At 50.5% G+C, this 27,741-nt stretch overlaps 1 protein-coding gene across 3 annotated transcripts in view; it reads left to right on the plus strand.

Annotated features, from left to right (window-relative positions):
* GJC2 (gap junction protein gamma 2) overlaps positions 1-22,058 on the plus strand; it is a 44,858-nt gene extending 22,800 nt beyond the window's left edge. For 2 of the 3 annotated variants that reach the window (XM_026096160.2, XM_026096150.2), the window contains exon 2: positions 15,796-22,058. In XM_026096160.2, coding sequence (XP_025951945.1) covers positions 15,816-17,063 — 1,248 coding nt within the window. In that variant the 5' untranslated portion in view covers positions 15,796-15,815 and the 3' untranslated portion in view covers positions 17,064-22,058. Of the gene's footprint in view, positions 1-10,947; positions 11,416-15,795 lie in introns of those variants that run through there. The other variant, XM_026096145.2, reaches the window with a different exon arrangement.
* The last annotated feature ends 5,683 nt before the right edge of the window (positions 22,059-27,741 follow it).

The raw sequence follows: 27,741 nt of genomic DNA on the forward strand, positions 1-27,741 counted from the left end.
TCTTTCCATGCTGTTTAATTATTTGATTTAAACTTAGCAATGTGCATATTAGCAGAGGAGGCTGAAATGGCTCTGGGCTGGCAGAGAGCGTGAGAAAGAAGTGTGAACACCAGACTGGGAGACTAGAAAGCAGGTTGCTGCATGTAATGGGGGGGATTTCAGTATTATTCTGTCTTGAACTGTCACTGTAGCATCCTCTGTGTACCATCTTTGGCCTGTTTGACCCCCCCCATGAAAGCCACAGCGGTGCCACGTCGATACCGGCGGGCTCCTCAGAGAGCAGGAGCTGCTGCAGGCCAAGGAGTCCCTGCGGCCGCTGGAGGCTTTGGTGCAAGCAGGTAGCGTGCAGTCGAGATGCTCGCTGCTCTAGCTCCGCTCCTAAAACCTGCACCCATGAATCTGGTGTTGCCTCGGGAAGATTTCTGCCTTCAGGAGCAGTCTATTGCATAGGCAGAGAGAGAGGAAACCTCATGTAGCATCCCGCTTGTCTCCGGTTGCGGATGAGCCCCCAGCACTGGAGCATCTTTGGCTCAGCTCTGCCGCTCTCTGCATTGCAGAACGTCCCCAGCGTAAAAGGCGAGGAAGGGCTGTCCACCTTCCTCCTCCCGCGTCGCCCCGCTTCCCCTTCCGCCTCAACGTGCTCATTCATGAAAAAATGTCCGTTGGATGGACACGGAGAGAGGAATTAATGTTGGCAAGGTGTTTCCACGTGTTGGCCAAGGGAGGCTATAGGCTCAGAGGGTTTTAATCTTTGTTTTCACAGCTGGGTTTGATATTATCCTTTCTACTCTCCAGCTTTTTATTGCTGCTTGCTCCCCAGAACAACCTGCTGCAAAGCAGCGTGTGCACTCGTGTTCGAGCACAGCTCAGAGGACCATGAGGGTCCTCTCCATGCAGTCCCACTGCAGCCCAGCTCTGCAGGCTCTTTCCCACCTGGCTCTGCATGGGCGAAGGCAGCCGGGCAGCGGAGGCCGGCTCCATCCATCCCTTGGTAGGAGAGGGCAGGCAGCGAGGCAGGGGGCTGCCGCGGGAAGGCGTGTGGTCCAGGGGCACCAGGAAGGTGTCCCCTCAGCCCAGGCCTTGGTGAGGGCCCCTACCTTGGTGCGATTTGCCTGAGCAAGAAGGGATATCTCCCAAGGGTGGTGGTGCTGGTGTGGGATTTGGAGAGCTGGATGCGTGGCCTGGCAGAAGGGCTGGTAGGTGCCCGTGTCCAGTGTGGTAGAGAGGATGCGCTTGGCACCCTGTTGCATGCGCGAGGGCTTGGACCTCTAGCCTTGACGGTCTCCCTGGTGTCATCCTTTGGATCAGTATGGCCCAGGCAAGACTGGATGAGCTTGGGTCCACCTGGATGCCAGCTTGAGGGGACCTCAGTAGCTCTCTGGTGGAGACCCTGATTCAAAGCCCCTGCAAGCATAGTGAAGGACAAGGTGCCGTGCACACGCGGCTTCCCTTCTTGGCGCGGGGGACCGCTCGCTTCCAGATGTGAGGTATGATGCAAAGAGTGCTCATGCGGCAGCCGCTGACCTATCCGGTGTCAGAGGGTGGGGGCCCACCTATGTAAACACATCCAGGAAGGCTCCCGTCCCTTTTCCACACCGCGCTCTCCTTCGGACCAGACCAGCCAGCCTCCACCGATGCTCCTGTCCTGAGGGCTCCCAGGGAAGGTACCGTACCGCACGCCCAGCTCTGGGCATTTCTCTCTCATATTCCCTCTTTTCTGTATGTAAGCGTAACTATATAATTATCTCTGTATATAATTACCCAAGTGGTCATTTAAATATTTACTGGTGATACTGGTGGAGCAATAAATCTCGGTTAGCAGAGTAGAAATCTGCCCCAGTCATGCTGGGACCCCAGCCAGAGGGATAGGAAGACACTTGTAGTAATAATGTTTCCTTTTTCTTCATTTTCTGTTTTATCTGTTATCGAAGAACAGTTGGCAGGAGAGTATCCAACCCGTTTGTTTCCTCATTTATCACATTCTGGTTTCCCTCTCTTCCCTTTTAGCTATGTTTGAGTCTTATTAGTAATGGAAAAATGAGCCATAAAGTCACACTCAAGTGTCTGGTATTTTTGCTTTGACCTTTGCTTTCTGGTCTTCAGTATCCTTATGTAGTTTATGTTGGGCTTTTGTAGGTGGATGATGCTGGGTAGTCACTGCTTGCCCTTCTGGGCAGGTACCGTTTCTGTCCTCCCCTGCCCTGGTGGCCTCGGTGAAATCCCTCTTACAAGTAACTGCTTCAGCGCTGACTTTTTCCATGTGTTGTTGCAACATGAAATCATTGCAGCTTGCGCAGGGGTCCGACGCATCCCCACCAGGCCCACCCTCCACCTCTGGCTTCGGCTCACCCATGGGTGTCGGGGACCATGCACGGGACAGATGGGGCTACTGTGCCATGGGGCCGTGCAGCCCCCTCTGGGGCAGTTTGCTGATTTGGAGTTGCAGGATTGGGCTCTGTTGCATGAAGCTTATTCAGGGAGGGAGCAGGGATAGATTTATATGGGGGAGTAAAGGGTATGGTAGCCGTCTCCACTCCTTTTCCCCATTTGCGCAACAGTTGGGTCAGTGAGTGGCCTCACCACTATGGCTCTGCCTGGCCTGGCTTTTCCAAAATCACAGGCTTTTCCAAAGCCATAGGGTCGAGTGTCCTAGGGACAGTGCAAATGCTGGGCTTTTCAGGGAGGTTTGGTGTCTTAGAAGCACAAGTCCTGTTGGGATAAGGTTTGGACTCATCATACAAATTGTGCTCCCTGAGCTTCACTTCAGCTCCTGTAACCAGGCCACTCATTTAGGTTCTGGACAATGGATTTAGGAGACCGATGTTATGTTCTTAGTTTTGAAAAACCTTGGTCTAAGTTTCAGTTTGGTCTTTTCCCCAAAGCAACACATTGTTTGCCTGGGGGAATGGCTGGATCCAGCCACTACAACTGGAAATGCTGCCCACAAAAGCTCATTTTTGTTTTATGCTGGTGACTCTCCATCGTAACATCAGCACTTGCTGTGCTGGAAGGCGGCTCAGTGGAAGCAGCACCCAGTGAATTGCTTTGCAGGGCATGTCTCCTCCTTGCCCTCTTGGGTCTTTCAGGCTATGTCTCAAACCTCTGCAGGCAGAGCTGTGGCCGCAAGCTATACCTGCACAAGATACTAAGCCAGTGTCTGAAGACCCGGAGTGCACTGTGGGACTCGGCATGCGCTGGCTTAGCACCCTAAACAAATGCAACACCAAAGCAAAAGTACCTTAAATCTGCTCAAAAGTATAGCTGCTCTTCCAAATCACCCACACTTTGTTTTTAACCACACTGTTATTTAAAGCACTTACACATAAGTTCTGCTTAGAGAAGAGCTTAGGACAGGACGAGCACGTGGCAGTCATTCAGCATTCACGGGTATGGCCAAGGTTTAACAGGGAGCATCGCGTGCAGGTGAGTGGAGCAGGGACCTTGTTCAGGCAGCTGGGAGGGGTCCGGTGGGTCAGGTTCGCACAGTGGTTCAGAGGAGACTTGCTCACTGCAAGCTCATTTCCATGTTAGGGTAAAGACATGGTTCCTCTAACCTGCACTTTGGTTAGTAAGTTACAGTTATTTTAGGGGTGGCAAAGAAATGGAGATGACTTTGGACCCAATTCTCAAGCTATGCTTCTTGGGGATAAAAGACATCTCAACCAAATTCTTCAGCACCTCTCTGGAGCCTTCTTCCCTATTGCACTGTGGTTTGGGCGGGCAGATGCTGGGCAAAAAGTGAACTAGGATTGAGAATGAACCTTTAGAGCTGAGTCCTCACCTTGACCAATGGGACTGTGTCTATTGGTGGGTTGCACAGCCATTTACTTAGGTGCAAAAGTGCTCTTCAGCCAAAACAGACCAAGGGCAGTGGCAAGGTTTCCCCTCATCCCTCTGTCAGGGAAATAGGGTTCCTCCAACCCACAGGATGGGCTGTGGATCTCATGGGACAAGTCTAAAAGGGTAGATGTCTAAGTCAGCGTTAAGTCCACACAATGCAGCACTGATCAGACCTCCTGGTTTAGGATGGAGCAAGCTTGGGGGCTTCACTGTGAGGAGGAGAAAAGCACAGAGGCATGTTCCCCTTAACAAGAACGTTGTCCTCCCAACAGAGACATTGGTAAGACATGGTCCTTCAGCCTTGCAGCGTATCGCCTTTCACGTGGCCAAGGAATGAGCTGCATTTTGGCTGTTGCCCATCGTTTCTGCAGGCTGCCCACCACGAGCCTGCCCCTCTGTAGGACCGTGGCCTTGCCAGGGGCCTGTGGGTGAGATGAGGCCCATTGAAAGTGATTCAGTTTATGGACAGATTTATGTCCTGGTGTACTCCTGTCATCTGTCTCTCTTCTCAGCTGGCCATCTCACCCTATTTAAAAAGTATTTAGTGAACACCTCTGTTCTCCTGATGCCTGTTTCTGCCTCGATCTGCTTTTTCAGGCAAAACTGGTATGAACCTAGTTAAAATGCTGGTGGAGGAGCTTGTACGTAGACTTGCTACACACAACAGAGCTGGTGTAACACCAGACTGGCATCCGTTAGGTAGAGGTAGTCAAGCTGGCCACAGTGACCCTTTTACCTCTGCTCTGTGTCTGGCAGATGAGGCGTGTGGCAACTAGGACAGGACCAGAAGTGGGACCTCCTATACCAGAGGATCGGCGGGAGCACCTCACCCCCCGTGCATAAAATTTGGGCCCAGCGGAGGCTTACTGCTTTATGCAAAGCTGTCTAGATGTCCTTCATTTGGGTCCAGAGTCAGGCTTCTCCTGTCCCCTCCCTCTCTCTCTCTGGACATTGTGCACATGTATTTCATGCAGCTGAATACCGGGGAAGACCATCCTTCTTGTCTCCTCAATGCGAGCCAGGGGACCTCCCCGAGCAGCTCTTCAATCGAGCCCAGAAGCTGTGGTTGACCTTCCAATCTTTGCTCCCTGCTCCTTTGTTTCTGCTCCCTTTTCCTGGGGCTTTTCCAAGCTCCTGCTTAATGTGCTGTCTCTGCCCATTCACAGGTGTCAGGAAAAAAAGAAAACACCTTTCTGGAGCGGCCAAAAATGTGGCTGCTTTCAGTACTGCTTGACTTTTTCCAGTGTTCCCTAATATTTCCCATGCACTCTGCTCTTTCCTCTGCCCTCGTTTGTGTCAACGCACCTCTGCTCTGTGAAGTGCTAAAGGAGGAGCTACCGGGGGCAATGACGGGAGGAGGCGATGTGCCGTGAACTTTCGCATGGCCGTTCCTGCTAGGGGATCGACTTCCGCCGATTCTTTTTTTTCCCCCCTTTTTTGTCTTTCGCACAAGTTCAGGAAGGTCTACGGCAAGTCGAGCCTGGCCTCACTTCATAGGGAGGTGCTGTAGGAAAGGCAGCGCTGGGAACGCCGGCTGGAAATTTTATTGCTTCCTGTTATGAGGGCTCGGGGAACGGCGATGGGTTTGGGGGAGAGAGGCAGGTCGGGGCTGATGCCAGGTTCCCCCCCCCAGAGCGCTCGGGTGGGGCTGGACATAGGCTTTTTTCTTCTCTTTTCTTCCGTGGCTACTTCAGGAAAGGGAAGCAAATAGAGAAGGAAATAATTGCTTGGCGTGGCCTTTGCAGAGACCTCTGACTCTTGAGGCAGCTCGCTGCTTTTCCTATGCTTGCTTTGGAGCAAGAACAGACAAATAGAAAAACGCTATAAAGAGCTTCACCGAGCAGCGGGGCTTTCTAATGTCAGCGCTGCCTGTAGCGGTACCGCAGCGTTTCATGCTTCCTCTCGGTGTGTTGGCATATGTTACCATAGAGAATAAAATCGGCCTTGAAATTTTCAGCAGAACGGGTCCTGTCCAAAAAATATGTGGTTTTGTCAACGTTGAAATTTATCTCGGGAATATGTCCATCACAGTGAAATTTTCAGCTGGGAAGAACTGGAATAAATTATTTCTGCTCACTGGCCTGGGTTTAAATGCTTCCTCTGGGCTTTTCTAGTTTCCTATTACTGTTATTTAACTATATTTTTTTACACTTTCAAAGTGAAGTGCTTTTGCCTTTCTGCAATCATCATTCGGCAATATCAAAAAGACACATTTCAATGTTGCTAAGCAGAAATTTTATTCATTCTGTTAATATCATTGATCTTTTTGGTCCAATTACAGACTAAAGCAAATTTTGTTTTCTGACTTATCTTTCTGGTCTTTTTGGCTAACAGAGGCCCGACTGTGGTCATAAATGGCGCAAACCTAATGGAAATTCAGATTCAGAGTTTATATTTTTAGAGCGCTTTAACGAAAACAGCCTTCGCCTTGTTTTCAAATATCCTTACACGAGATAGCCAAAATCCCCACAGGCTTTTGAAAATGTGTGAGACCTGGTTCTCTGAGCTTGGCCCTCGCAAGAACCAGAGACCAACTGCGATATTCTGGTCCATGTCGGGCGCTTCCTTGGGCTCACCTCGCAAGCACAGCTGGATGCAAGTGGAGATCAGAGAAACCTGATGAGAAACGGCTAGATGCCTTGGCTTGCTGCGGTTCGGATGCCACGTTTGCTCTGCGGTTGCCATCGCCACCGTGCTGGGGTCGACCCAGGTGCCTGTGTAGCAGCTCCCGAAGGGCTCCCCGGGGCAGGCAAGTGTGCTAACGGGACAATTTGCCTTAACCCCACCAGTTACCGTTTCGAGTAGCAGTCTCACCCTCCTGGAATGAAGGAAACCATGGCATGACCCTGGAAGAAAGGCGTTGTCGAGCTGGAAGCGGTCCTAAACCGAGCCCATCAGGGTTTAGATCCTGCTTTTCCTCTTGAATTATTATTGCCAGCTAAAAGGAGGTTGGAGTCACTGAATGCCTCAAATTTAGCCTGGATAGGCATGGTTACCAGCACTGCAGGAGTATTTCTCTTCCCTTCTTTCTGATTTTTAAGGCATATTCCTTGTTTTTCCTTCTTATTGCCTGGCCAAGCCCAGCCTTACCACTCAAACTCCCACAAATGCAAAGTTTTTGAAGCAGAGCTTTGCTATGCAAGGAAAATGATGAAGCTGGGGTAAGGAATCGCTGTGGCGTGCTGCAGAAGAGAGGAGTGGGAATCTCCGAGTCTTCAGGACAAGACAAGTTGCCTTTCGGGACATGGTGTTTAAGGAAACGCGAGCTATCAGGCTCAATGGGACAGAGAGGGGCGAGTCGGTGACCTGGGCTGGGCGCAGACGTGTGGCTGGTCCTCTTCTTCCAACCCCATAAATTCCTCACTCGGGGACTGGCGGCTCCGAAGACAATGAGGATAATGGCAGGAAGAGGGGAATTTCAGAAAAGGAGGAAGCGTTTATAGAGGAGGGCGCCGTTCCCTGAAGCACATGTTTATGCCTGACCAAAAGCTCTGTTTAAAGCCATTTTTAGAACAGCGGCGCTCTGATAAAGCGACGGGGCTGCAAATAGCAGCCCAGCCAAAGCAGAGGCACTAATGAGATTAAAACCTGCCACTTTTTCGTCTTTAGCCACGTTTTAAAGAGGCACCTTCCGTCGTACCATCACTGTGAGACCCTATCATTCACTGGTAAAGCTATAACCCCCCCGCCATCATTTACAGAATAATAAAAATGCTGGGGAAAAAGAAAAAAAAAGAAAATTCAGCAGTTCTGCAGTGGAGTTTAGATTATGCAAAGAAGGGAGAATTTTTCTGCAAAATCTATCCTTTCCTTTTAGACAGCTTTGGTATCTTGTTCTGGTCGCTCTCCAGCCTGGGGACCTCTCCTGGGGCTCTCCCACCCCTGCCCATCACTGAGCCTGAATTTTGCCTCTCTTCCCCCAGTCTCCATCCAGTGCCTTTGTAGCAAGGCTACCCTCATTTGCTGGATCCAAATGTCTTTGCTCCCCAGGCATGTAATTCTGCTGTCTCCTAAGCCCAGCAATGCTCCTAAATCCAGCAACTTCCAATAAGGTCAAAACTTGATGCTCTTAATCTGTTTCAGTTTTGTGAAATTCATCTCAGCACAGTAAAGTTGCTTCCTGGCTTGTGTTTCAAGCAGCAAGCTTATTAGTTGAGCAGAGACGCGTTTCTTCATTTGATATAGTTTTGAAATGGAATGAATGAAAAACCAAAAGGTGAAAATTAGAGAAGTAAATGCATCGGCTCCACCAGAGCAATGCAGTACAGAGATTTGTAGAGACTGGGCCAGACTAGATAATTCTGCTTGCTACTCATCACTGACATAGTAGGAGACATAATACTAGATCTGATTATTGTTAGCATCCAACTGTTACTCATTTTAATTGGATATTTAAACATTTATGACATGATCATTTATAGATCAATATTCTAAAATACGAGAGGTGCCTGGATGGATAGACGGCTCCCAGGAGAAGCCAGAAGTCTCCATTACACCCATTCCCTTTCTCTCTCAGTCCTCTTTTTTATTGCCTTTTTTCAGTTCCAAGCATTATTTAGAGGCCAGGACACGGGGCACTGGAGGGATGTGCAGGGAGTGAAAAGGTGCCTACAACTGTTTTAGTATGGGCATTTATTTAGGGCTGGAAAAGCTCTGTTTGTTCTCCAGTGTCTGCCTTGGAAAGGGGAAAACACAAACTGTTTATGAGATTGTGCATATTCCTGCTCTTCTGTGTTATTGCCCCAGATACGCACGGCACAGGTTTTAGCATTCACGCAACCTGTCCCTCTTGATGGTGAAAACCGAGATAAAACCTTCCCGCTCCCTGCCTGCTTCGCACCCGGCTTATGGCCGTATCTGCTGTGCCGAAGGCCGGGGGCAAAGCAGAGGGAGCACTGGTCACCCCCCCCCCCCCCCCCCAAGAAGACTTCCACCGAGAGAGCCTGCTGGGTGTATAAATAACCCGCACGGGTTAGAAAGCAAAGGGACGGGAAAGGCTGCCCGACCCACGGGACCGGCACTGTGCCGAGCTGCCTTTTATCTCTAAGTTGCTCCTTGCAGTCCTGCAGCGCCTGGAAGTTGTTCTCAGATAGTTATTTATAAATAACTATACTCTCTGCAGCTCCGTCCTGCTCCAGCTGGAGCTGGTCGTAGTTTCGCCACAGTTCTTTGATGGGAACGAGTGCTCGGTAGCGATCCCTCAAAGCTGATGGAGCTCAAAGCACTCGCCTTTTTGATGAAGGTGGTGTGAAACGTGCTGGAAATCGCAGGGGCCCTGCATGGGACCATGGTGTGGCACCCACGGAGGGGGTCCACCAGGCTGTCCCTAGACGTGAAGGTCCGTGCGGGTGAGAAGGTCACCACCGCTGCGCAGGTGGCCTTCGCAGGGCTCCCCGGAGCAGGCGGGAGGCCGGCTCCAAGCCCTGGGAACCTTGCAGGGGCAACGTGGCCCTGGCTCGCTGCACATTTCCTCTGTCTCAGCTGGGGTCCTCACCATGTGTCCAGGCAGGTCCTGTTTCCCATGAAACGATTTCAGCAGCGTGTTGAGGGCTGAAACGCTGTTTTTGCATGTGTGCTGCTGTCTACTTTGAATAGCGCAGACCTCACTCAACGCAGCTCTGACAGCCCTCGGATATGACCCTGGCAAAGTAGCGCTGTGCGTTAATCTGCCCCGTTTCTGGTGTCTTGGCTGGGGAGAGAGGGTGGGACAACACTGCCCAAATCGCTGGAGACGTGCAGCATTTCCCAGCCTGTTGTCCTCTGGCAGAGGTGTCCTGCTTGAGCTGCAGCCCGGGCTATCTGTGGCCATCACCACCAAGGTCCCACGTGACGTCATTAGCCAAGCGATGGCTTCTGGATGGGACATCTCCAGGAAGCTTGGGGCGTTACTGGAGGGAGAGGTCCAGAGCCAGTGCTCTGCTCCGAAACCAGCTCCCTATCCCCACCAGGTCCTTTGAGAGCGCAAGCTTTGCAAGAGCGTTGTACGCTTAAGCTGAAGGATGCACCAGGGTCATGACAATTTAACTTCACTAAGGGCTAATTCTCCCCTTCCAAAAAAAAAAGGAGCCTGTTTCCCTGTGCCCAAGGGTATGTCCATCCCTACGCCTAACTTAGCTTAATGCTGGGCTCTTTCCACCTGCCTATCAGAGTGGCTACTTCTGAATGAGAAATTAAGCAATCACTGTGCATGATTAGTCATTTTTTTATCTGAAGAGCTTCAAGAAAGTCGCTGCAGTACATCCAGAAACACCATCGCCCTGGAGGACCTGTTAGTGTGAGGCTGTGCCATGCGGCCGAGCTCCGATGGGAGCAGCCTCACTCACCCGTTGGCTTTTGCAGAGCAGCTTCCAACAGCATGGCCAAAGCACGATGCCAGCGTGGCCCGGTGCAAGGACACCACTGCTTGCAACATCATCGGGCTGAGGTGCTCCAGAGAGCAGCATCCATCCCCCCTTCAGGATTTTTGCAAAGTTGTAAATCTGACAGGACCCTCCTGAGATGAAAGCTCCCGATAGACCATATGGTTTCTAACTTCCCCCTTGATCAAAATGGGCATCCTCCATGCTTTCTCCCCTGGAGGCTTGGCCTGATCCTTTTTTTTGTGTTGTTGGCCACTGCTGTCACTTGCTTCTCATTCCTGGCCTCTGGAGAGACACTCTGCCTTGACTCTCCATTCCAACCTCAGCAGCTACCTGGAGTCCCAGCCCTGGTGTGGCAAAGGGAAGGCTCCCAGGAACATGGTGGGGAACAGAAGTGACCCTTGGACCATCAGGAGGGGGAGTCTTCTCCATCTGCCTTAGGTCCCATGTTCATTCCCAAACGTCCTCATATGTCTTTTGCTTCTGCAAAGAAGCCAAGAAAGCCCCTTGTGTGCTCGGAAACCCATCACAGTCCCCACCTTGAGAAGGGAGGTCTGCCCCCCACCTCAGCTCTTTCAGAGGGAGCTTCGCCTGGGGGTGCAGCAAAGCAGGAGCCTGAAATAGGTTTTTCTCACTAGTCAGTCTTGCCTCTCTCTCTCTCTTTTTTTTTTTTCCACGAATTCTCTGCCCACAGAGCTTTTGCCAAAATGTGTTTTCCACATGTTCCCTATTAGTCATGCTTTCTGTCTCGCAAATCTGTTACCAGCGCTGCTAACCGATGCTACGAGTTCACTTCCAACAGCCCCCAGAGCTCGACAGCGAAATTCCAGGCAGCGTTCCTAAAACGGAGCCGGCGGCTTGTTTGCGTTTAAAATCAACGCCCCGCTCTTCCCCGTCACACAGCACCTTCCCTCCGTCCGTGGCGGCTTGGGGAGCCCCGGCGAGGGCCGGAGCCGCCCCGCGTTCCCGCACCGCGGCAGTGGGGAAAGGGCCGGCGGGTGCGAGCGGTCCTCCGGCGTGGGGCGTCCCAATGCCGCGCTGCCCCAGAGGCGGAGTTTGATGGCCCGTTAAATACGTCCCCGGAGCAGAGCGCTCGGTCCAAGGCGCCGGGGCATGGCTTGGCTCTGTCTAGGGCCGGGAGACGGGCTCGGAGCGCGGGAAAACCCTGGAATGCGGACTGGGGGGAGAAGCCCGCGGTGAGGAGCGCTATGTCCCTGTAAGTAGACTTTCTGTTGCGTTTTCCCTTCAGTTTACACGAGCGGAGAACGGGGCGGGGAGCGGAGCAGAGAGGAAAGACCTCCAGCAAGAGCAATTTTTTTTCTGCTTCTTCCCCCCCCTTCCCCTTGTTCTGCTTATTTTAGACTCAGGTTTTAAAGTTTTCCCAGTTCCAGCAGCTGCGTCTGCAATTGCACAGAGCAGTCAGTAGATATCAGGAAATAACTGTGAGGCTCGGAGCCAAAATGCAGACCCTCTACCCGGCTACGCTCAATTTTCACCATTTTAGGGGGGAGCCAAAGGCTCTAGAAACGGGGCTGTCGGACTGCATGGGGTTTGGGTCAGGATCAGGTGGAAACACAGTGCAACTCCCCTCTTCGTAGCTGTTTCAAAGTGCAACGTTTACTCGGCAGGTATTTTATATGCCACGTATCAAATAGGGTGGAGAAGACCGGTAAAGTTAGATAATAGTGAATGAATGGATTGCGAAGCCCGAGGGATGGAAGATGCCCTCATGTGATCTCTGCAGCGCATAAATTAGCTAGATAATCTACCCTTGCGTTATAATCTAATCCAGCTACTTGCTGCATTTCCACGCTCCTATTTTTGCCCAGGGATATAGACTATAACCTTTTTTTTACTGAGCAGAAGAATTGAGTTTGAAGCATTTAGGAGATTCAAAACCCTGTCTTTTTGTGCTTTGAGAGTTTGCATTTTGAGAAGAGTCATAGTCTGGTCCTAACACCATCCTGTTCATTCAGCAGAAGCGATGTGACCGTTTGGAAGCTTATTTGCCTGATAATTGCTTTCAAAACGGAACGAGGTCCTAAAATCCTCAAGGAGTTAAAGGCATGAAAATCTCATTTTGCAGGTAGTGAATGCATAGACTTCCTAGACAGCCAGTTGTAAAAAGCCGCTGCAAGTTTAACTGAGCAGATTGTGGGAGGGTTTTTTCCTCTTTCCAACACGGTGCTGGGAGAGGGTGGGCACGGAGGGTCCGGAGAGGTGCCAGGTGCACCGAGGCAGCAGCGGGGGCCGTGGGATGCAGAAACAGCATGAAGCCATTTCCTGCAGATGTTGCTGCAGATCCAGATGTGCACGGAGGGTGGCACGTTTTCAGAGCTGGCGGGATTTGCACTATTCAGGACAGGACTAAGCTCCGGCTGGTAGCTGGTAACCATCAGAGATGCCACCTTCTCAGAGCAAAATATCAGATCGAACCTTGAATATTTACTCCAAAATCCATCGTTACCCAGGTCAGACCCTCACTGCCCCAGCAGAAGTCCCGTTGGAAGCTTCCTCAGCTCTCTGGTAATTTTATCCTTGGGTAACAATTGCAAAATGGTAAATTACCCCCAGTTTAGACCTCCTAAGAGAGCACTGAAATGAAGTGCTCAACATGACATTTGCAGTCCATGTTTTAGAACAAATCTAATTTCGTGCTTGCAGGAAATTGGAGGTGCAGATGGGAGCAGGTGCATGGCTAAATGCTGGTGTAGGAGTAGTCGGGCTGGAGCAGACCTGAGCTCCAGCGCGTCCTGAGCCCTGTCTCTGCTGACACCAGGTGCTGCAGAGACAGATGCACCGTGTCCCTCATCGGGCAATTACGGCACAGCCGTGCAGTGGGGCCTAACCCTTCCCAGTGGCTTTCAGAGCTGTTGTTCCTCTACTGAGAAGCTTGGGATAGGCAGGAGACCTTCCTCACCTCTTCTTCCAGCTTGTTAGCCAGCCTAAGGCAAGTTGCTTCCCCACTCCCTGCCTCAGTTTCTCCAGCTGCAGGAGAAGAATAACAGCCCTCGCCACCATCTGCAAAGTGCTCCTGCTGAGTCCAGCGTGTGAAGACTTGGGGTTTTGGGTTCACAGAGGATTTGTTTGATCTAGAAATAGCAGGGTTAGAAAATTCCATCTGCCTTCTTCTGAGAGCTCTTGACATTGAAAGAATTTAGCTGGATCTCGAGCCTCGAGCTGTGTCATTCCCTCCCGCAGCAGCGTGGAGGCTCGCGCTGAGCAAACTGGCTGCGTTTGGCTCATATCCGAAGACACAGCATGAGGAAAATAACATTCCAGAAAGGCACAATTTGGAGAATAGAGCAAGTCACGTTTCCCTCATTGCTCCCGCATGGGGCTGTGCCCGCCAAACGCTGTGCCAGGGAAAGCAGCTACACGAGGGCTCCTTCCCACTCGCCCCGTTGCAGCCAGCCGGTTCAAGCTCCGGCTTGTGCCATGGAAACCCTGTGCCCAATTGTGCATTTTCATGTAACACCAGCGCAAAATCCCCTTAGGAGCAGGCTCAGGTCTCATGGCATCATTTGGCCTCCTGGACGCTTATCTTCATGAACGAGCCAGGGCTAAACCAAAGGGTGGCTTTGGTGTGGGTCAGGCTTACCCAGTAAATGTACAGTAGCTCCTTCCTCTTCCTCCGCGTGACCTTGAGTGATGACATGGGAAGAGCTGTGCCGGGGCAGCTACCACTGAGCTGTAACACACTGCCGTGGTGTGTTACCCCACAGTAACTTGCTCATGTCCATGCTCACGTGCTTGACTCCACCATCCACCACCAACATATCCCCTCTTTGCTGCTGGATGCAGGAGCAAGAATCATCTCAAGGATGAGACTTGGCTCACAGACACCTCATTTACCGTCTTCCATCGGGTGCCTATGTGCAAACAAGGTGGTGAACTCCCTTACAGTCGGTGGAGCTTGAGAACTGATGTAGGTGTCTACGGGAGGGTGAGCTCAACTGTTCTCCAGGCTCTGCTGGCTTTAATGGGCACAGGCGGGCACACACATACAAACACCTTGATGTTAATCTGCCTTTTAATCCATGCACTGAGTCCCCCCTGAGCTGTCTAAGATCAAACATGATCTAAACAGAAACAAAAGTAAATGATGGCTTTGCAAAGCAGAAATCCCCACAAGATGCTGTGGAGGAAACACGTCTCTGCGGCAGAGGGACAAGCCTATCCCGTGCCACTCCAGGGTGAGAGTCCCACTGTCCCTACGGGAGCCCCACCAAGATGCCCTTCAGATCTGAGTGCCTTCCTTATCTTGCCCCCACCATGCTGGAGCTGCTTCAATGTCTTTTTCACCTCAGTCCTTCTTCACATCTTCCTTGGGGAGGGAACTGCCCACACTGAGCAGAGCTGTGTCTTGCAGTGTTTTCTATATTGCCCGCTTGGCAACAGAGCTAGGGTTGGTTTTCTTCCTACTGGTGTAAGGGGCAGTTTCCATCCTGGTTATGCTCCGTGGCAAAACTATAAAAGGAAAACACCTAACTTAGCCTAAAAAAATTGTGATCACCCTCTTCCTTCATTTTTTTAAATGGTTTGATTAAAAGGTAGCTATCTACATGGCCTACTTTTAAATATTTTTTATGCCTGTCCTGGTGAATTATGCTTGAAAAATAATTGGATCATCATGATTTACAGCAATGAATGATAGCATTGAGTGTGCTAGGGCTGCCGGCACCTGACGCTGAGCGCGGGATGCACACGTCCAAAGAATGAGCAAGGGGATGGGTTGGTGGACCCAAGGCTAGTGAGCGGGATTAACAAGTGCTTTCTCTCTCCTGGCCTCCACCATGGGGTCATTAGTCCCCAGGTATCTCTCAGGGCTGCTGTCAGTCAAATAGCTGCGTGTCTTTCTTGATGCCTGGGGGTAACCCAAGGAGGATGGACTGAGGCCCCATTGCAAGTCAAGCTAAGCCTAAAATGGCTATTGCAAGCTCTTCCTCCCCAGCTGTCCAGGTCTTCTAACAGTCACATGGTTTTCTCTGAAAACTTTTGAAGGTTATTTTTAAAACAGTCTGCATTTGATTTCAGCATTTGTTTTGTTTTGTTTTTCAAAAGGAACTTAAAAGCTCTGTCATCCTGAAAACATAAATATTCCCATTCTTCTGCTGACTTTTTTGCATTTTTCTGGGCTTCTTGACGAAAGCCATTTCAGCAGTGTGAATCTCTGTGATGTGGGGAACATCTCTTATTCCCACATTCAGCGCCTCCCATATCCCGTCCCTCATGGAGTGCTCGAGCACACGACGCACAAGCAAGAGATTATCACAAGTTAATCAGCTTTTTGTGCCTAGGTGTCTTCCCTTCTCCACTATGTTCATTTATACAGTCCCCCAAAGCCTTGTTACAGCTGAACAATGTCTTGAAAGAGGCAATAAAATGTGTAACGGGAATCTAACAGATGCTGGGGCTTGTCTTGTTGTGAACTTATGTACATCCAGTGTAACCAGGTATCCCTGCCTCCTATCAAGGTGGTGCAGCATGTCCCTACACTGGCCACGGCTCCATCCCCAATGCTAAACTCTATGGCTGACTGTTGCCACAGACATTAACTTATAGTTATGTTTTTTGCTTCCCTCTCCTCCTTCAGGTTATAACTGAGTAGCCCTTATGACCAACATGAGCTGGAGCTTTCTAACCCGCCTGCTAGAAGAGATTCACAATCACTCCACCTTCGTGGGGAAGGTCTGGCTCACCGTGCTGATCGTTTTCCGCATCGTCTTGACAGCGGTTGGAGGGGAGTCCATCTACTCCGATGAGCAGAGTAAGTTCACCTGCAACACCAAGCAGCCTGGCTGCGACAACGTCTGTTATGATGCCTTCGCACCGCTGTCACACGTCAGGTTCTGGGTCTTCCAGATCATCATGATATCCACCCCTTCGGTCATGTACCTGGGCTATGCCATCCACAGGATCGCCAGGTCCTCGGAAGAGGAGAAGAAGTTCAAGGGATTCAAGAAGAAGAAGCAGTTTGCTTTGAACTGGCAGGCAGTGCGCAACCTGGAGGACCCAATGGAGGCAGATGAAGAGGAGCCCATGATCTCTGACGATACAGCAGAAAACGAAAAAGCCAAAGCCAAGCCCAAAAGCAAAGAGCAGCAGAAGCATGATGGGAGGAGGCGCATCCAGCAAGAAGGACTGATGAAAATCTATGTCTTCCAGCTACTTGCCAGAGCTTCATTTGAAGTTTGCTTCTTGGTAGGGCAGTATCTTCTCTACGGTTTTGAAGTCGAAGCTTATTACGTCTGCAACAGAGTCCCTTGCCCTCACACTGTGGACTGCTTTGTGTCCAGGCCAACAGAGAAGACGATCTTTCTCCTGGTGATGTATGTTGTGAGTTGTTTGTGCTTATTGCTCAACATGTGTGAGATGTTTCATCTGGGGTTTGGGACTATCCGAGATGCCATTCGTAATCGAAAAATCAACAGCTTTAGGCAGCCTCCCTACAACTACGCCTACCCAAAGAACATCTCCTGCCCTCCTGAGTACAACCTGGTAGTGAAATCAGAGAAGTCCACCAAGATCCCCAATAGCCTGATGGCCCATGAGCAGAACTTGGCTAATGTTGCTCAGGAACAGCAGTGCACGAGCCCGGACGAGAATATCCCAGCAGACTTGTCCACCCTTCACAAACACTTGCGAGTGGCCCAGGAACAATTAGACATAGCGTTTCAGAGCTACAGCAGCACCCAGCCCAACACACAGCCTTCTCGAACCAGCAGTCCCGCCTCGGGCGGCACGGTGGTAGAGCAGAACAGGGCCAACACCGCCCAGGAGAAACAAGGTGCTAAACCCAAAGCCTGCTCAGAGAAAGGAAGCTCAAGCAGCAAAGACGGAAAGACATCTGTATGGATATAGCTCATTTAAAAGAAGAGAGGGCAGTGTAAGTGGGGTTTTTATTTTCTGTTTTTCAGTATTGTCTTGAGTTCAATTCACAGGGCACAGGCACAATTTTTATATGGAAGTCAGCAGTGAAAAGGCATTTCAGACCAATTTAGTGTTGTCTTCCAGTACATTAACAAAAGACATTTCCTTCCTATTTCCAAGCCGTTCTCCAGCTGGGAACCTCCAGCGAGCAATAACAAGGTTCGGATCCCTCGCATATCCGACCCGTTTGGTCACTGCCGTGTCCCCCAGCAGGGACTGGACAACGCGCTGTGATGGAAGAGGAGCTGCTGGTCGCTCAGAAGAGAAGTCACCCCTACAGTGAGCAACTCCTCCCCTGCAGCGCGAGGATAGCGTACTGTAGGTCAGGGAGTGTTTAATTACTAAATATCCTTAATCAACATTAATTTCCGATCCCTTGATTAAAAGGGAGAACAGCTGACACGTTGCGTGAACTTTCGTGACACACTCGCGGCTAATTTCCTGTCTGAATTCCTAACTTCGTTAGCAGCATCACTGCAAACGAACGCAACAGAGGTTTGTGCTTTGCGTTGTAACCCGGCAAGCACGTCAGGTTATGGGGGAAGAAACGCGTTGACGGTATCTACACAGGGAGACCTGAGAGCACAGCACAGTGCTAAAGGTTTTATTTTTTTCCTCCTCCGCATTGAAACAAAAAGCAAATATGATCAAACACTGCATAGCAGGAGTTCGCAGTGGAACTGCGTTGTGACGGTTTCGGGGTAGCTCTTGCTGCAGATGTGGTGGGGATCGTTGCACTTACAGCATTTTTAACAAACTGCTACTTCACATCATCAGAAAGTGCCTTTATGCAACCAGGAAAACAAAATTGTAGAGGGTTTGGACATCTTTATTTGTTAAATTTTAGTAAAGATTGGAGGATCAGTGCTGAAAGATTTTTCTGTTAGTGGCAGAGCACAGATCTACGCATAGTGTGTATATGGTGTGTGCCTGCGTGTACATCTAAGTATATATATGGACACATATGATCATGTCTCTGTGAATATATGTATATATATATAAACGTAATATCAACTCGCTGGAAATTTACAGCCTTCGACCTTCTCTGGGTAAACCCGGCTGATCCGGAATGACAGCTGATCTTCCTCCCGGAGCAGTCCTCGGGTACAGCCTCACCTGGGGAATTTGCAGCTTTTCACACGCTTGCTTGGGCCACCCAGCAGAAGATCAGTGGGGACAGGACCGAGGCCAGTAACCAGTTTTTCCCTAATTTATGGGAGATTTTTTTGGTTTTGTTTTGGATTTTGGGGGGGGAAGTGTTGCAGTTACAAGAGTTTGGGGCATGTTAAAAAAAGCTGCCGAGCTCCAAGGCTCCTGCTAGTATCGCGAATATACTTTGCAGGGCGGTTTCACCCTATGTCTCCTGTACAGCTGTGGGCCTGTGGCTTTGCCACCATCCAGTAAGACAAAGCAGAAAGAAAACCTACTACATAGGTTTTTTGTTAGCTTGAGAAGAAGACCATCTGCTGTCAAATGGTACAGCCTGAAATCAGTCACTGTCCCACGGTCTGCCGCGTCTCAGAGTGGGTCACATCCTTCAGAGAGTGGAGATCTTCCCGAGATGCCTGTGGCTTGGCAGATGCTCTTACAACCTCCCAGGAGCCAAGCAGTTGATTCACCACCCTGGAGGACCTAAACAGGCACAGTATTTAAGAGCAAACTTAACATGAAATGAGTAAATCCCCACTGAAGGGCAGCACGGCCCATATGCTGAGATGCACTTGCTGTTCGCTCAGGGCACTGCCAGTCAGACGAAGTCACACCTGGTCCCCGTGCCAGTATTTCTTATCCACTGGACCTGTGTAACTGCTTGCTGACCTTCTTCCTCATGTCCTTGAGATCAGTCTCCAAATGTCTTCAGGTTGCCTGTGTGGTCAGGCCCATAGGCCAAATGGATACACCTACACCGGAGTATGGCCTTCAGCGCCTGACAACACCGATAAATTTGTGCAATGCCATTAGACAATAGTGCTGGTAGCAAAAAAGTAGGTTTAAAAATAAATCAAAGAAACATCCAATGAGGCATTCATCTGCGAATCCTCAGTATGGTTTTGCTTAACAGTCTGGGGAGTACTTTGAGGCTTGGTCCTGATCCCATTGAAGGCATTGGTAAAATGCCTGGAGCACAGTCTGCTCCTCCTTACTAAAGACCTTCCCCTTGAAAACGATCCACTGGATCCAGGAGGAGGATCAGTGGATCTCCCCAGCAGGAATGGTCAGTGGTAACCCACATCCGTCACATGGAAGGATGGCCCATGTGCCACAAATTTTGCACTCCAGGCTCCTAAAGTTCACACCACAGTGGTGAGGAGAGAAACATATCTGAGTGCTCTGCAAGACTGTGCTGCTGCTCCTTGTCCCACGGGACAGCTCTGCGTGGAAACCCGTCCTCCTCCGCGGCTCGGGCAACGCAAGGGAGGTGGTGGTGGTGAGGGGGGAAATGCACCCAGCTCCACAGCCCAGGGCTGGGGAGGAGGGCAGAGATCCTGCCGGGTAGCGATTTGCACCCTAGTAAGGCCACCCAGGGCACAAGCTTGTACAGCACATCCATGTGAATCCTGCTTGTTTTCTGCTCTCTCCATGGAAATAGGGTGTATTTAAAGCTGTGATCCCGAGGGAGGGATGGACACTCTGACGAGGGCCATGGTTGGTTGCGGCGTGGCGTTTTCTTGATTCCTTCGGGATGACTAGCAATATCACAGTCCTGGCGAAACTTGTCCTTCCCATGCAATGCAGGCAGGCTCTGTGCCGAGTGGGAGCCCTGATTTTGGATTTCTCCTGCCTGTAATAGCAAAATGTTCCCCCACCCCACGCATGGCCTAAGCATTTCCTGATGACTCAGACTGGTCCCTTGGTTCCCGTTGACTTGCAGATTCACAAGCAAGTCACCAAATGTAGGGACTGGTGTGTGCCTCCCTTGCTCTTGCTTCTGGGAACCATCCCGCCTCGCTGTGGGGAAAGGAGGAGCAGATTTTAAGCCACAAACCCCAGAGCCTAGCCACAGGGCAACCCTAATGACTAACATGAACATCCCTTGCTGCAACCCTTGACTTTGGCCCTCAGTAGACATGGAGAACAGCTTATTCCCTTTGTATCTGCAGAAGTCTTTGGGTGTTTGAAGATTATTTTCATATCCCTCAAGTCTGCTTTAAGCTGAACTCCTATCCCTTCAATCTTTCTCCAAGGGGTGTGTTTCCAGTGTGGTTTTCATTGCTGTCTTTGAACCACCACCAGCCAGTCCATGCCTTCGTAGCAGTGCAGGGTGCTGGTGGCAGTGCTGCAGCAGACCTGGCCATGGCGTCACCTTCTCACCCTGCTTTTCTTCATGCATCCATCTGCTTCTTCCAAACAGCCTGGTCTTCCCCGACACCCCCATTTCTGCGGGCCTGGGGCTTGCCCCCCTCGGCAGACGTGCGTGTGTGCAGCTGGCATCTTCCTGCCCTCGCTCTGCACTTGTCCCCCCACCTGCCTTTTTTTGCTTTCACGCCAGCGAGATAGTTTGCCAAGAGGATTTTGAACAACCAGCCAGTACTGCAGCAAATTTGCAGCCTCTCCCTAGCGGGAGTCACCATCACATTTAATATGCACAGACTGTTTTCCAGAGTGGCGGTCAATAATTGCAATATTGATGAGTGTTAGAGCCAGGACAGACACTTGTGCAATCAATACAACCTCCCTGTCTGGCAGAGAGACAGGACAACCACTCTCCAAGCCGTTCTTCCAGCCAGTTCTGCTCCTCTGTCGGGCTCAAAACAACTTTGGTGTATAAAACGCTTTGCACCGAGGTTGGCTCAGGTCTGTCTTGGTTTCCTCCCTGTGAAAAGGGGCTGACCTTGCTTTCTCATTTTTTCCAAGTGCTTTGATACGTTCTTGGCAGAACTGCTCCGGTGTCCAGCAGCCTGGTCTGGGCGGCCTTGGGGGATGCACGGTCACCTGCCACGTCCCGGCAAGCCTGGCACACTCCTCTGACGCTGGGGAGAAGTGACCCTTGTTCTTCCACATCCCACCCAAGCAGCCCACAGGAGCCAGCATGAGGCAGATGGTCCTAAAAATATAAAGGATTATTATTATACATGTTGAGTTGGGTTATTATTATATATGTTGAGTTGCTCACTTGCCCTGTTCCTCCTCCCTGTCTTGGCCTCTAAAGCCTTTAGGATATTGTGTCCTTCCACAGTCACGGCCACAAAGGTGCTGATCATGCTTTAATGCCTCTGCCGCAATGACTCCATCCAGGGCAGTAAGAGAGGTCGCATCTTTATTGTGCCTGTTGGGAAGGAAAAGGAGAGGGAGGCAAAATAAACACAATCGCAAGCAAAAACCCCTGCACAAACATCCCAAGTGAAGCTGGCTGCTCAAGGAATTTCAATTAAACGGCAGGCAGCATCAGCCAGGGAAGAAAGGCTAGCAATATAATTAATGCTTTGCTTCTTCTACAGCTTAGTAATCCTGTTCACAGATGAGACGGATTTAGCTTTGTAGCTGAACTAATCGTAAATGTTGACTCTTTCACTAAACTTTGCGGGATAAAGTGCCCACCCTTACATTTCTATTATTACCATTCAGGGCCAGGAACGTCCCCAGCAAAAGCCAGATTACCTTGTTGCTTGCATTGCATTCCTCTGGGAAATACTTGAACTTAACTCAAGGCCATAACCAGTCTGTGCTGTTATGAAGCTTCTGGGATTGTTTTTTGTTTGTTTGTTTGTCTGTTCATTTTTTATGTACTAACTGTATTTGTACTAGAAAATTTTGGAGTATGAGATTGAATCTGTAAGTATTCTTCAGTGTAAATGTTACATCCGCACTGTAGTTAGAATATTAAACGTTGGTCAAAAGACAAAGATACATCAATCCAGCTCTTTGACTGGCTCTTCCATGTCCGTTACTAATAAAATGGAATAAAACTTACATTTTGTTACAGTATGCAGTGTGCAATGTTTCCATGAGACGGGTGCTGAGTGTTGATGAGAAGAAATTCTTCTCAATCTATTATTTGCCTGTTTTATCCACATAAGAGCTCTATTTTCCCAGATAGGGTTATAAATCACTGCAAAATATTTTTGCCTTAAGAAACAGTTGACCTTCTGGTTGTTTGGGATCTGTTGTCTCTCTGTGTGATGAATCACTGCCTACGATTCCTTCAAGCATGGAGCTGAAACCACTTAGAGGAACCGGTATTTCTAAAAGCAAGGAAACTTTGCAGAGCACACTGAGTTCCTCAGAATTTGGGGGAAGTTGGTGGCTCGAGCTGAGTGAGTGATGGGATAGCACTTGTGAGAAAACCTGCCTTTCCGAAAGACCTCAAAATTTGCTCGCGGTAAATGGTAGGCGAGTTCATTCGCAACCACTGGGAATGTTCAGGAAAGAGTCTTCAGGAAGCAGTTAGAAAATCCAGATGGAAATATGTGTTTTTCTCTGTTTCTCTGGCAGTTTTGGGGGGATTTCTACAATTTCCTTGCAGAACCAACTCCAACCAAGAAACAGAGAGGAGCAGCAGCCTGTAACAAGCCCACGAGGAACACCAAGAGTCCAAAGTCCTTTGGCCAAGCAGAAACGAACCCTGTTGTGAGTCTCCTCACTGGCGACCTTAACCCCACGCTGTCCTACTTGATTGAGGACTCTGTGCCTTGGCCTGCACGCAACCACGTCCTGCCCCAAGGACTTGACACCAGCCCAAATCTGCTTTGCTCAGGTCACCTCCAAATCCCCGCGGGTGGAAAGCTGCTGGTGGTGACTGTGGTGGGGATGGTATCCATGGAGGGAGGGAACAGCCAGCTGGTGATGGGGCTCCTTTTACTCCCAATCCTGTTCTCAGCAGAAGGAGGAATGGCCAAAGCTGCCTCGAGCTCTCTGTATTTTGGGAACATGAAGAGCAATTGCAAAACCTCATTTCTTTAGAGAGCCAGGCTAAAAATATCAGTGTAGAAGAGTCTCTTTCTCTCTGGGATCACAGGATTCCTCTTTTTCATGAGCTGCCCCATGTTGCAGATATTATTCCTGTCAACAGCATCGCACTAGCTCTTAATCACTCCCCTCCGGGAAATGGTAATAACAGCTTTACCTTCCTTTTCAGCCCTGCTAGCACTGCTCAGCCGCTTCTGTGCACAGGCTCACTCCTTGCAAACTCTGTCTGGCAGCCAGGTTCCCCAGCACTGCCTCTCTGCTTTTTGGGGGGGGGGTTGGGGGGGGATCTATTCCCCTTGCAAGTCACCCTATCTTCTGTAGGCCTAATTGGCTTTAATGTTGTCCCGTGTTTCCTCTACCGCATACTGAATACTGGTTGCACATAGATGAGGGCTTATAACAACTAATGTTTTTTAAGAGACAGAGAATAGACCAAATTTCTCACCAGCAGAGGACTGCCATCGTAGAACAGCTTTCCCTTAGGAGCAGCCTTATCGGTTTTCAGGCGGTGCGTGTTGAGCGTCTGAGCAGGGGTGCATCACCGATTGCCCTGAATCCCAAGGGACCATGTGCAAGAGCTTGTCCAGATTCCTGTAATCGCAGCTAGCTCTGTGCAGGCAGACCGGTTTCTTTAAACCAGCTGCAACCTGCGTTTCCCCTTCCAAGGTCGTGGGGGATCGTCTCGCCTCCAGCCGGGCTGCCTGGACCCTGCCAGGGTTTACTGCAGCCCTGAGACCCCGCCGACGGCCGCCTGGGACGGGAGCTCCTGGAGCACGGCTCGGGGAGTATTTAATGCGCAGGGTTAGGGTTGCATAATCGCAGCTCCCATGGATTTGTGCAGGAGAGTTCGTGCATACTGAGAAAAAGTTGGAGAAAATGAGCTTCTCATACCAGCATTAATCCGGAGGGCAGGCAGCTAAGAGGCAGCAGACTTATTCCTGATTTATGCTGGCGTAGCTGAGACACGGATGAATAAACACCGAGGCTGAACCCTCACGGGCAGCAGCCACGGGCTGCTCTGCTGCCATGAGCCGGGCAGCCAGCAAAGCCCGACGCAGCGGGGTTTGGGGCGGTGGGAGAGCAGAGAGCTGCTGGAGCAACCCGCTCACTGCCGCAAGAGGCTGCCCGCAGCTTGTGCAACCGTCCTGGGATGGCTGGGGAACAGAAAGAGCATTTCTGCCCCTTTTCACTATTTTTGTAGTTGTAAGAAGCGTTTCTGCTTTGCCCTGATGCTCCTGCCTGGACGTGAGGTGGATTTCAGTGGCAGGGGGCAGATGAAGGGCTTTGGGCTTAGCTGGGGACACCACATCACTCCAGGCACAGCCCTGTGCGACCAGCTCCCCTTCCACTAATGCAGAGACCATGGGGAGATGAGGCACATTTAAGGTGCAGTTTGGGTGACCTGGTTTACACAAGGCTTCAGGATTAAACGAAGCACCCTGGAAGTGCCCTTTCCCCTCCATGATCTACAACGGATGGATTGGGATGTCCTCATTTGGGTAGATGAACCTCACGAAGAAGAGGACTGTTTTCCTGGTTTAATGTCAGATATTTTACCCCAGAGAAATTGGCAGAAGTTGCCTGAATATAGCGGAGAACTTGTCTTTCAAAATTCCCCACTGCCTCTGCCAACCCCGCTCAGCGCCAAGGTATTTGCATGGTCCTAAGCTGCCTTCGAAGGGACATGGAGAAGTGAACTGAGGACACAGACTCCTTTCTTTGTGTTTTATTTTTCACAGCTGTTGAGCTGAGACCGTGGGTTCAGGCGATGGTAAGGAGAGGGTCGTCGACTGCGCCTGGGAGCTCTGAACGCAGCCGAAAGCCCACGTGGCACCATGCCACACTTATCGCTCAAAGCACAGCAGGTCAGATGTAAACTCTGCATCAAATGTTGTTACCAGCAAGGGAGATGACATTACTCAGTCTCACTCTATTAATCCTACGGTAGAGTATCAGCCAAGTAAGGTATTTATTGTCATGAATCAGGGCAAGAGTATCTGACCTTCCTTACAAACAATGCTGACCAGTGCAAATCCCTATGAAGATAAAATCTTGCCGGCTTCAGAACGGGCCAAGAGTTTAAGAGAGGAGAGAATTCACCAAAGTGACTTTTCTCCTCTTTTTTAACTTTTTAAAATTCATCTGGAGCTGAAAAGCTCAGGCGCATGCTATTCCCTGCCAAGATCGCGGAGCAGCCCTGGCCACAGGGAACGACAAGGGTCACTGGAGCAAGCTGTCCCTGTGTTTGGCTAAAATCAGAGCAATCGGCTCATTCGGCCCCACACGTTAGCAGCAATTCTCGTGTAAGCTGCCTGCCGGAGACGCTCGCTGGGTCCTGCCACATTAGTGGGGTTTAAATTCACTGTAACTTCATCCAAATTAAGTGTTGAACCACGGATGTGGAGGAGGAGGAAGAGGCTGGCAGATGAATTTTGCAATTCTCTGCTCTAGTAACCCCATGTGTGCCAAACTCATCCAAAGGAAAGCTCCAGGAAAGTTTCAGGTCCTGGGATCAGTTTGAAAGCACCTAATTTGAAGTGCTGTCCCCGTATAAGCTTTATGCCATGGATAAAAAATGGGTAGAGAGAAGAAAATAAACCGTTTGTTGTGCTGCATCCTACAAGTCTGAGGTTCTCCTTTCGAAAGGCAACAAGGGACCACTGGGCACATTTAACTACTACTTTATGGGCAGCATAACTGTGTCAATAGGAAAAACATCCCAGAGAAAAGTGAATCAAAGCTGTAAAAAAGCCAACAGACTCAGAAATTGGTTTCATGGTTCTCTTCCATTTTCACTTGTCTTTCTATTGCCACCCAATACCCTTTTACCTCCCTGGGTAGACATGGGCCAAAGCTGGATCCAGCTGTTGGATCCAGCTGTGGGTCCTGTTTGCACACAGTGCGTTTTAGACCCTGGAGTTTCAGACCAGTTGTAATTCCAAATATGTGACTACCCCCCTTTTTCTGGATCTCTAAAAAGCAAAGAGCAGTGCATATTCCAGTCACATCCAGGAAAAGAAAAGCATGACGAGCATCAGTTCTCTGCATTTCAGCCCTGATTTAAAGGAAGACAGGTTTCCAAAGCCCCTTTTCCTCATATGCAGCACAGAGAGAAGATGCAACTAGCTTAAGGCCACGCGGAAAGGGCTCCAACTACCAGCGTGTCCTTCCAGCCGCTTCCCTCATGCCCTGCCGGCGCCGAGCGGCCTCCGCACACGTGCCAGCAGCCAGGCAGAGCGCGTTCGCAGGCCCGAGGTCATCTCAGATCACATCCGCCGCCTGTTTTTATCTCTCCTCCTGCTCTGTTTATGCAGCTGTCTGACAAGCGTCTCTGAGCTGGGGACAGCGTCGAATTCGCAGTCGGCTGGGCCGCGCTGCTCATCGTGGGGCCCCGCTGGGTGCAGATCTGTTCCTGCGCCCTGAGATGGCGACGTGTGATGGCACACGATAATTTTATCACTGTTGGTGCACATAGAGAGCAGCCAACCCCTGCCTCGCCGGCCAGCTGGTTGAACGTGCTGCCTGCCGCCAGCAAGCTTGCAGCTCCCCAAAAACGTGCCCCTTTGCTCACAGTTTTACAGGCAGCAGCTTGTGGCTCTGTGCTGGCCCTCGGCACTGGCGTTGCCTCTGAGGCAGAGTTTGTTTTTGGCCTGCTGATCCCTCTGCCCACACAGCTGCACGATCGCCGGTGTGGCAGCAGCAAGGGGCAGGAAGGCTCCTTCTGGGGGAGAATGGGCTTAAACGGGCTCAGAGCACCTTTCATGACTTCTAACGTGGAGCTTCTTACCTCAATGCAACATAATAGAAATTCCCACTGTCAAACCCTGTATTTTATTCTAGAACAAAGCAGTGACAACTTTCCTTTGTTAAAAGCGCAGGGCGGCAGCAGAAGGGTCCTACAGAAACAGAAGCAGCAACAGTGCATGAAAATAGAATGGAAAAAAGAGCCTTTGGCATGGCAGTGTTTTCCAGTGCAGTGGCCAAAATACCATTGGAGGAGAATGGGTACGTACCCTATCTGTCCTTAGTTTCCAGAGGATTAAAGGCTCAGCGGAAGAAGGAATGACTAAGGGGACAGGCATGCCGCAAGCAGCCAGAAGAGCTGCGGCGAGGTAGCATGGGTACTCACCAAGAAATCAGACAATAAAGAAATAAACAGTAGGTCGGTTTATTTTAAGCCGTTTCCTTTACTTCCTTCAGAGCCCAGGTCACATTTTGGCTTCGGTGTGTTGGCATGCAAATAGGATCGCAACCGTTATTTCCAAGCCCCTGGAGAAAACCGGTGCAGCAGTGAAGGGATCCTATCAAAGCCTACAGAATAAAAAATGGTTTTTACATTGACATGCCTTAAAGCACCGGGTGACACGCAGTAAGCTGCCATTTCCAGGGGATACCCCGGTTCGCTCTCGGCTGCCACACGACTGCTGCAGACACCCACAACGGGGTGATGCTGCAGGGCTGCCTGGTACGGCCCGCCTGGGCGCAGGCCAGAGCTAAGGGTGCCCAGGGGCGGCTTTGAATTTTTTTTCTAAGTTTTTCGTGTTCAGATGCCCCCAGACCGAGGCGAGGGGATGATTTCACTCAGGACGGGGCCGGGCTGCCGGAGCTGCGCAACACGCCCGGCTCCTGCCCGCGCTTCGGGGCCGCCGCGGCCGGGGCGGGGCCGGCGGGGGGGTGGGGCGGGGCCTGCGGCTCCCGCGTG

The sequence above is a fragment of the Dromaius novaehollandiae genome, chromosome 2 (assembly GCF_036370855.1).
Source record: "Dromaius novaehollandiae isolate bDroNov1 chromosome 2, bDroNov1.hap1, whole genome shotgun sequence".
Taxonomy (NCBI): domain Eukaryota; kingdom Metazoa; phylum Chordata; class Aves; order Casuariiformes; family Dromaiidae; genus Dromaius; species Dromaius novaehollandiae.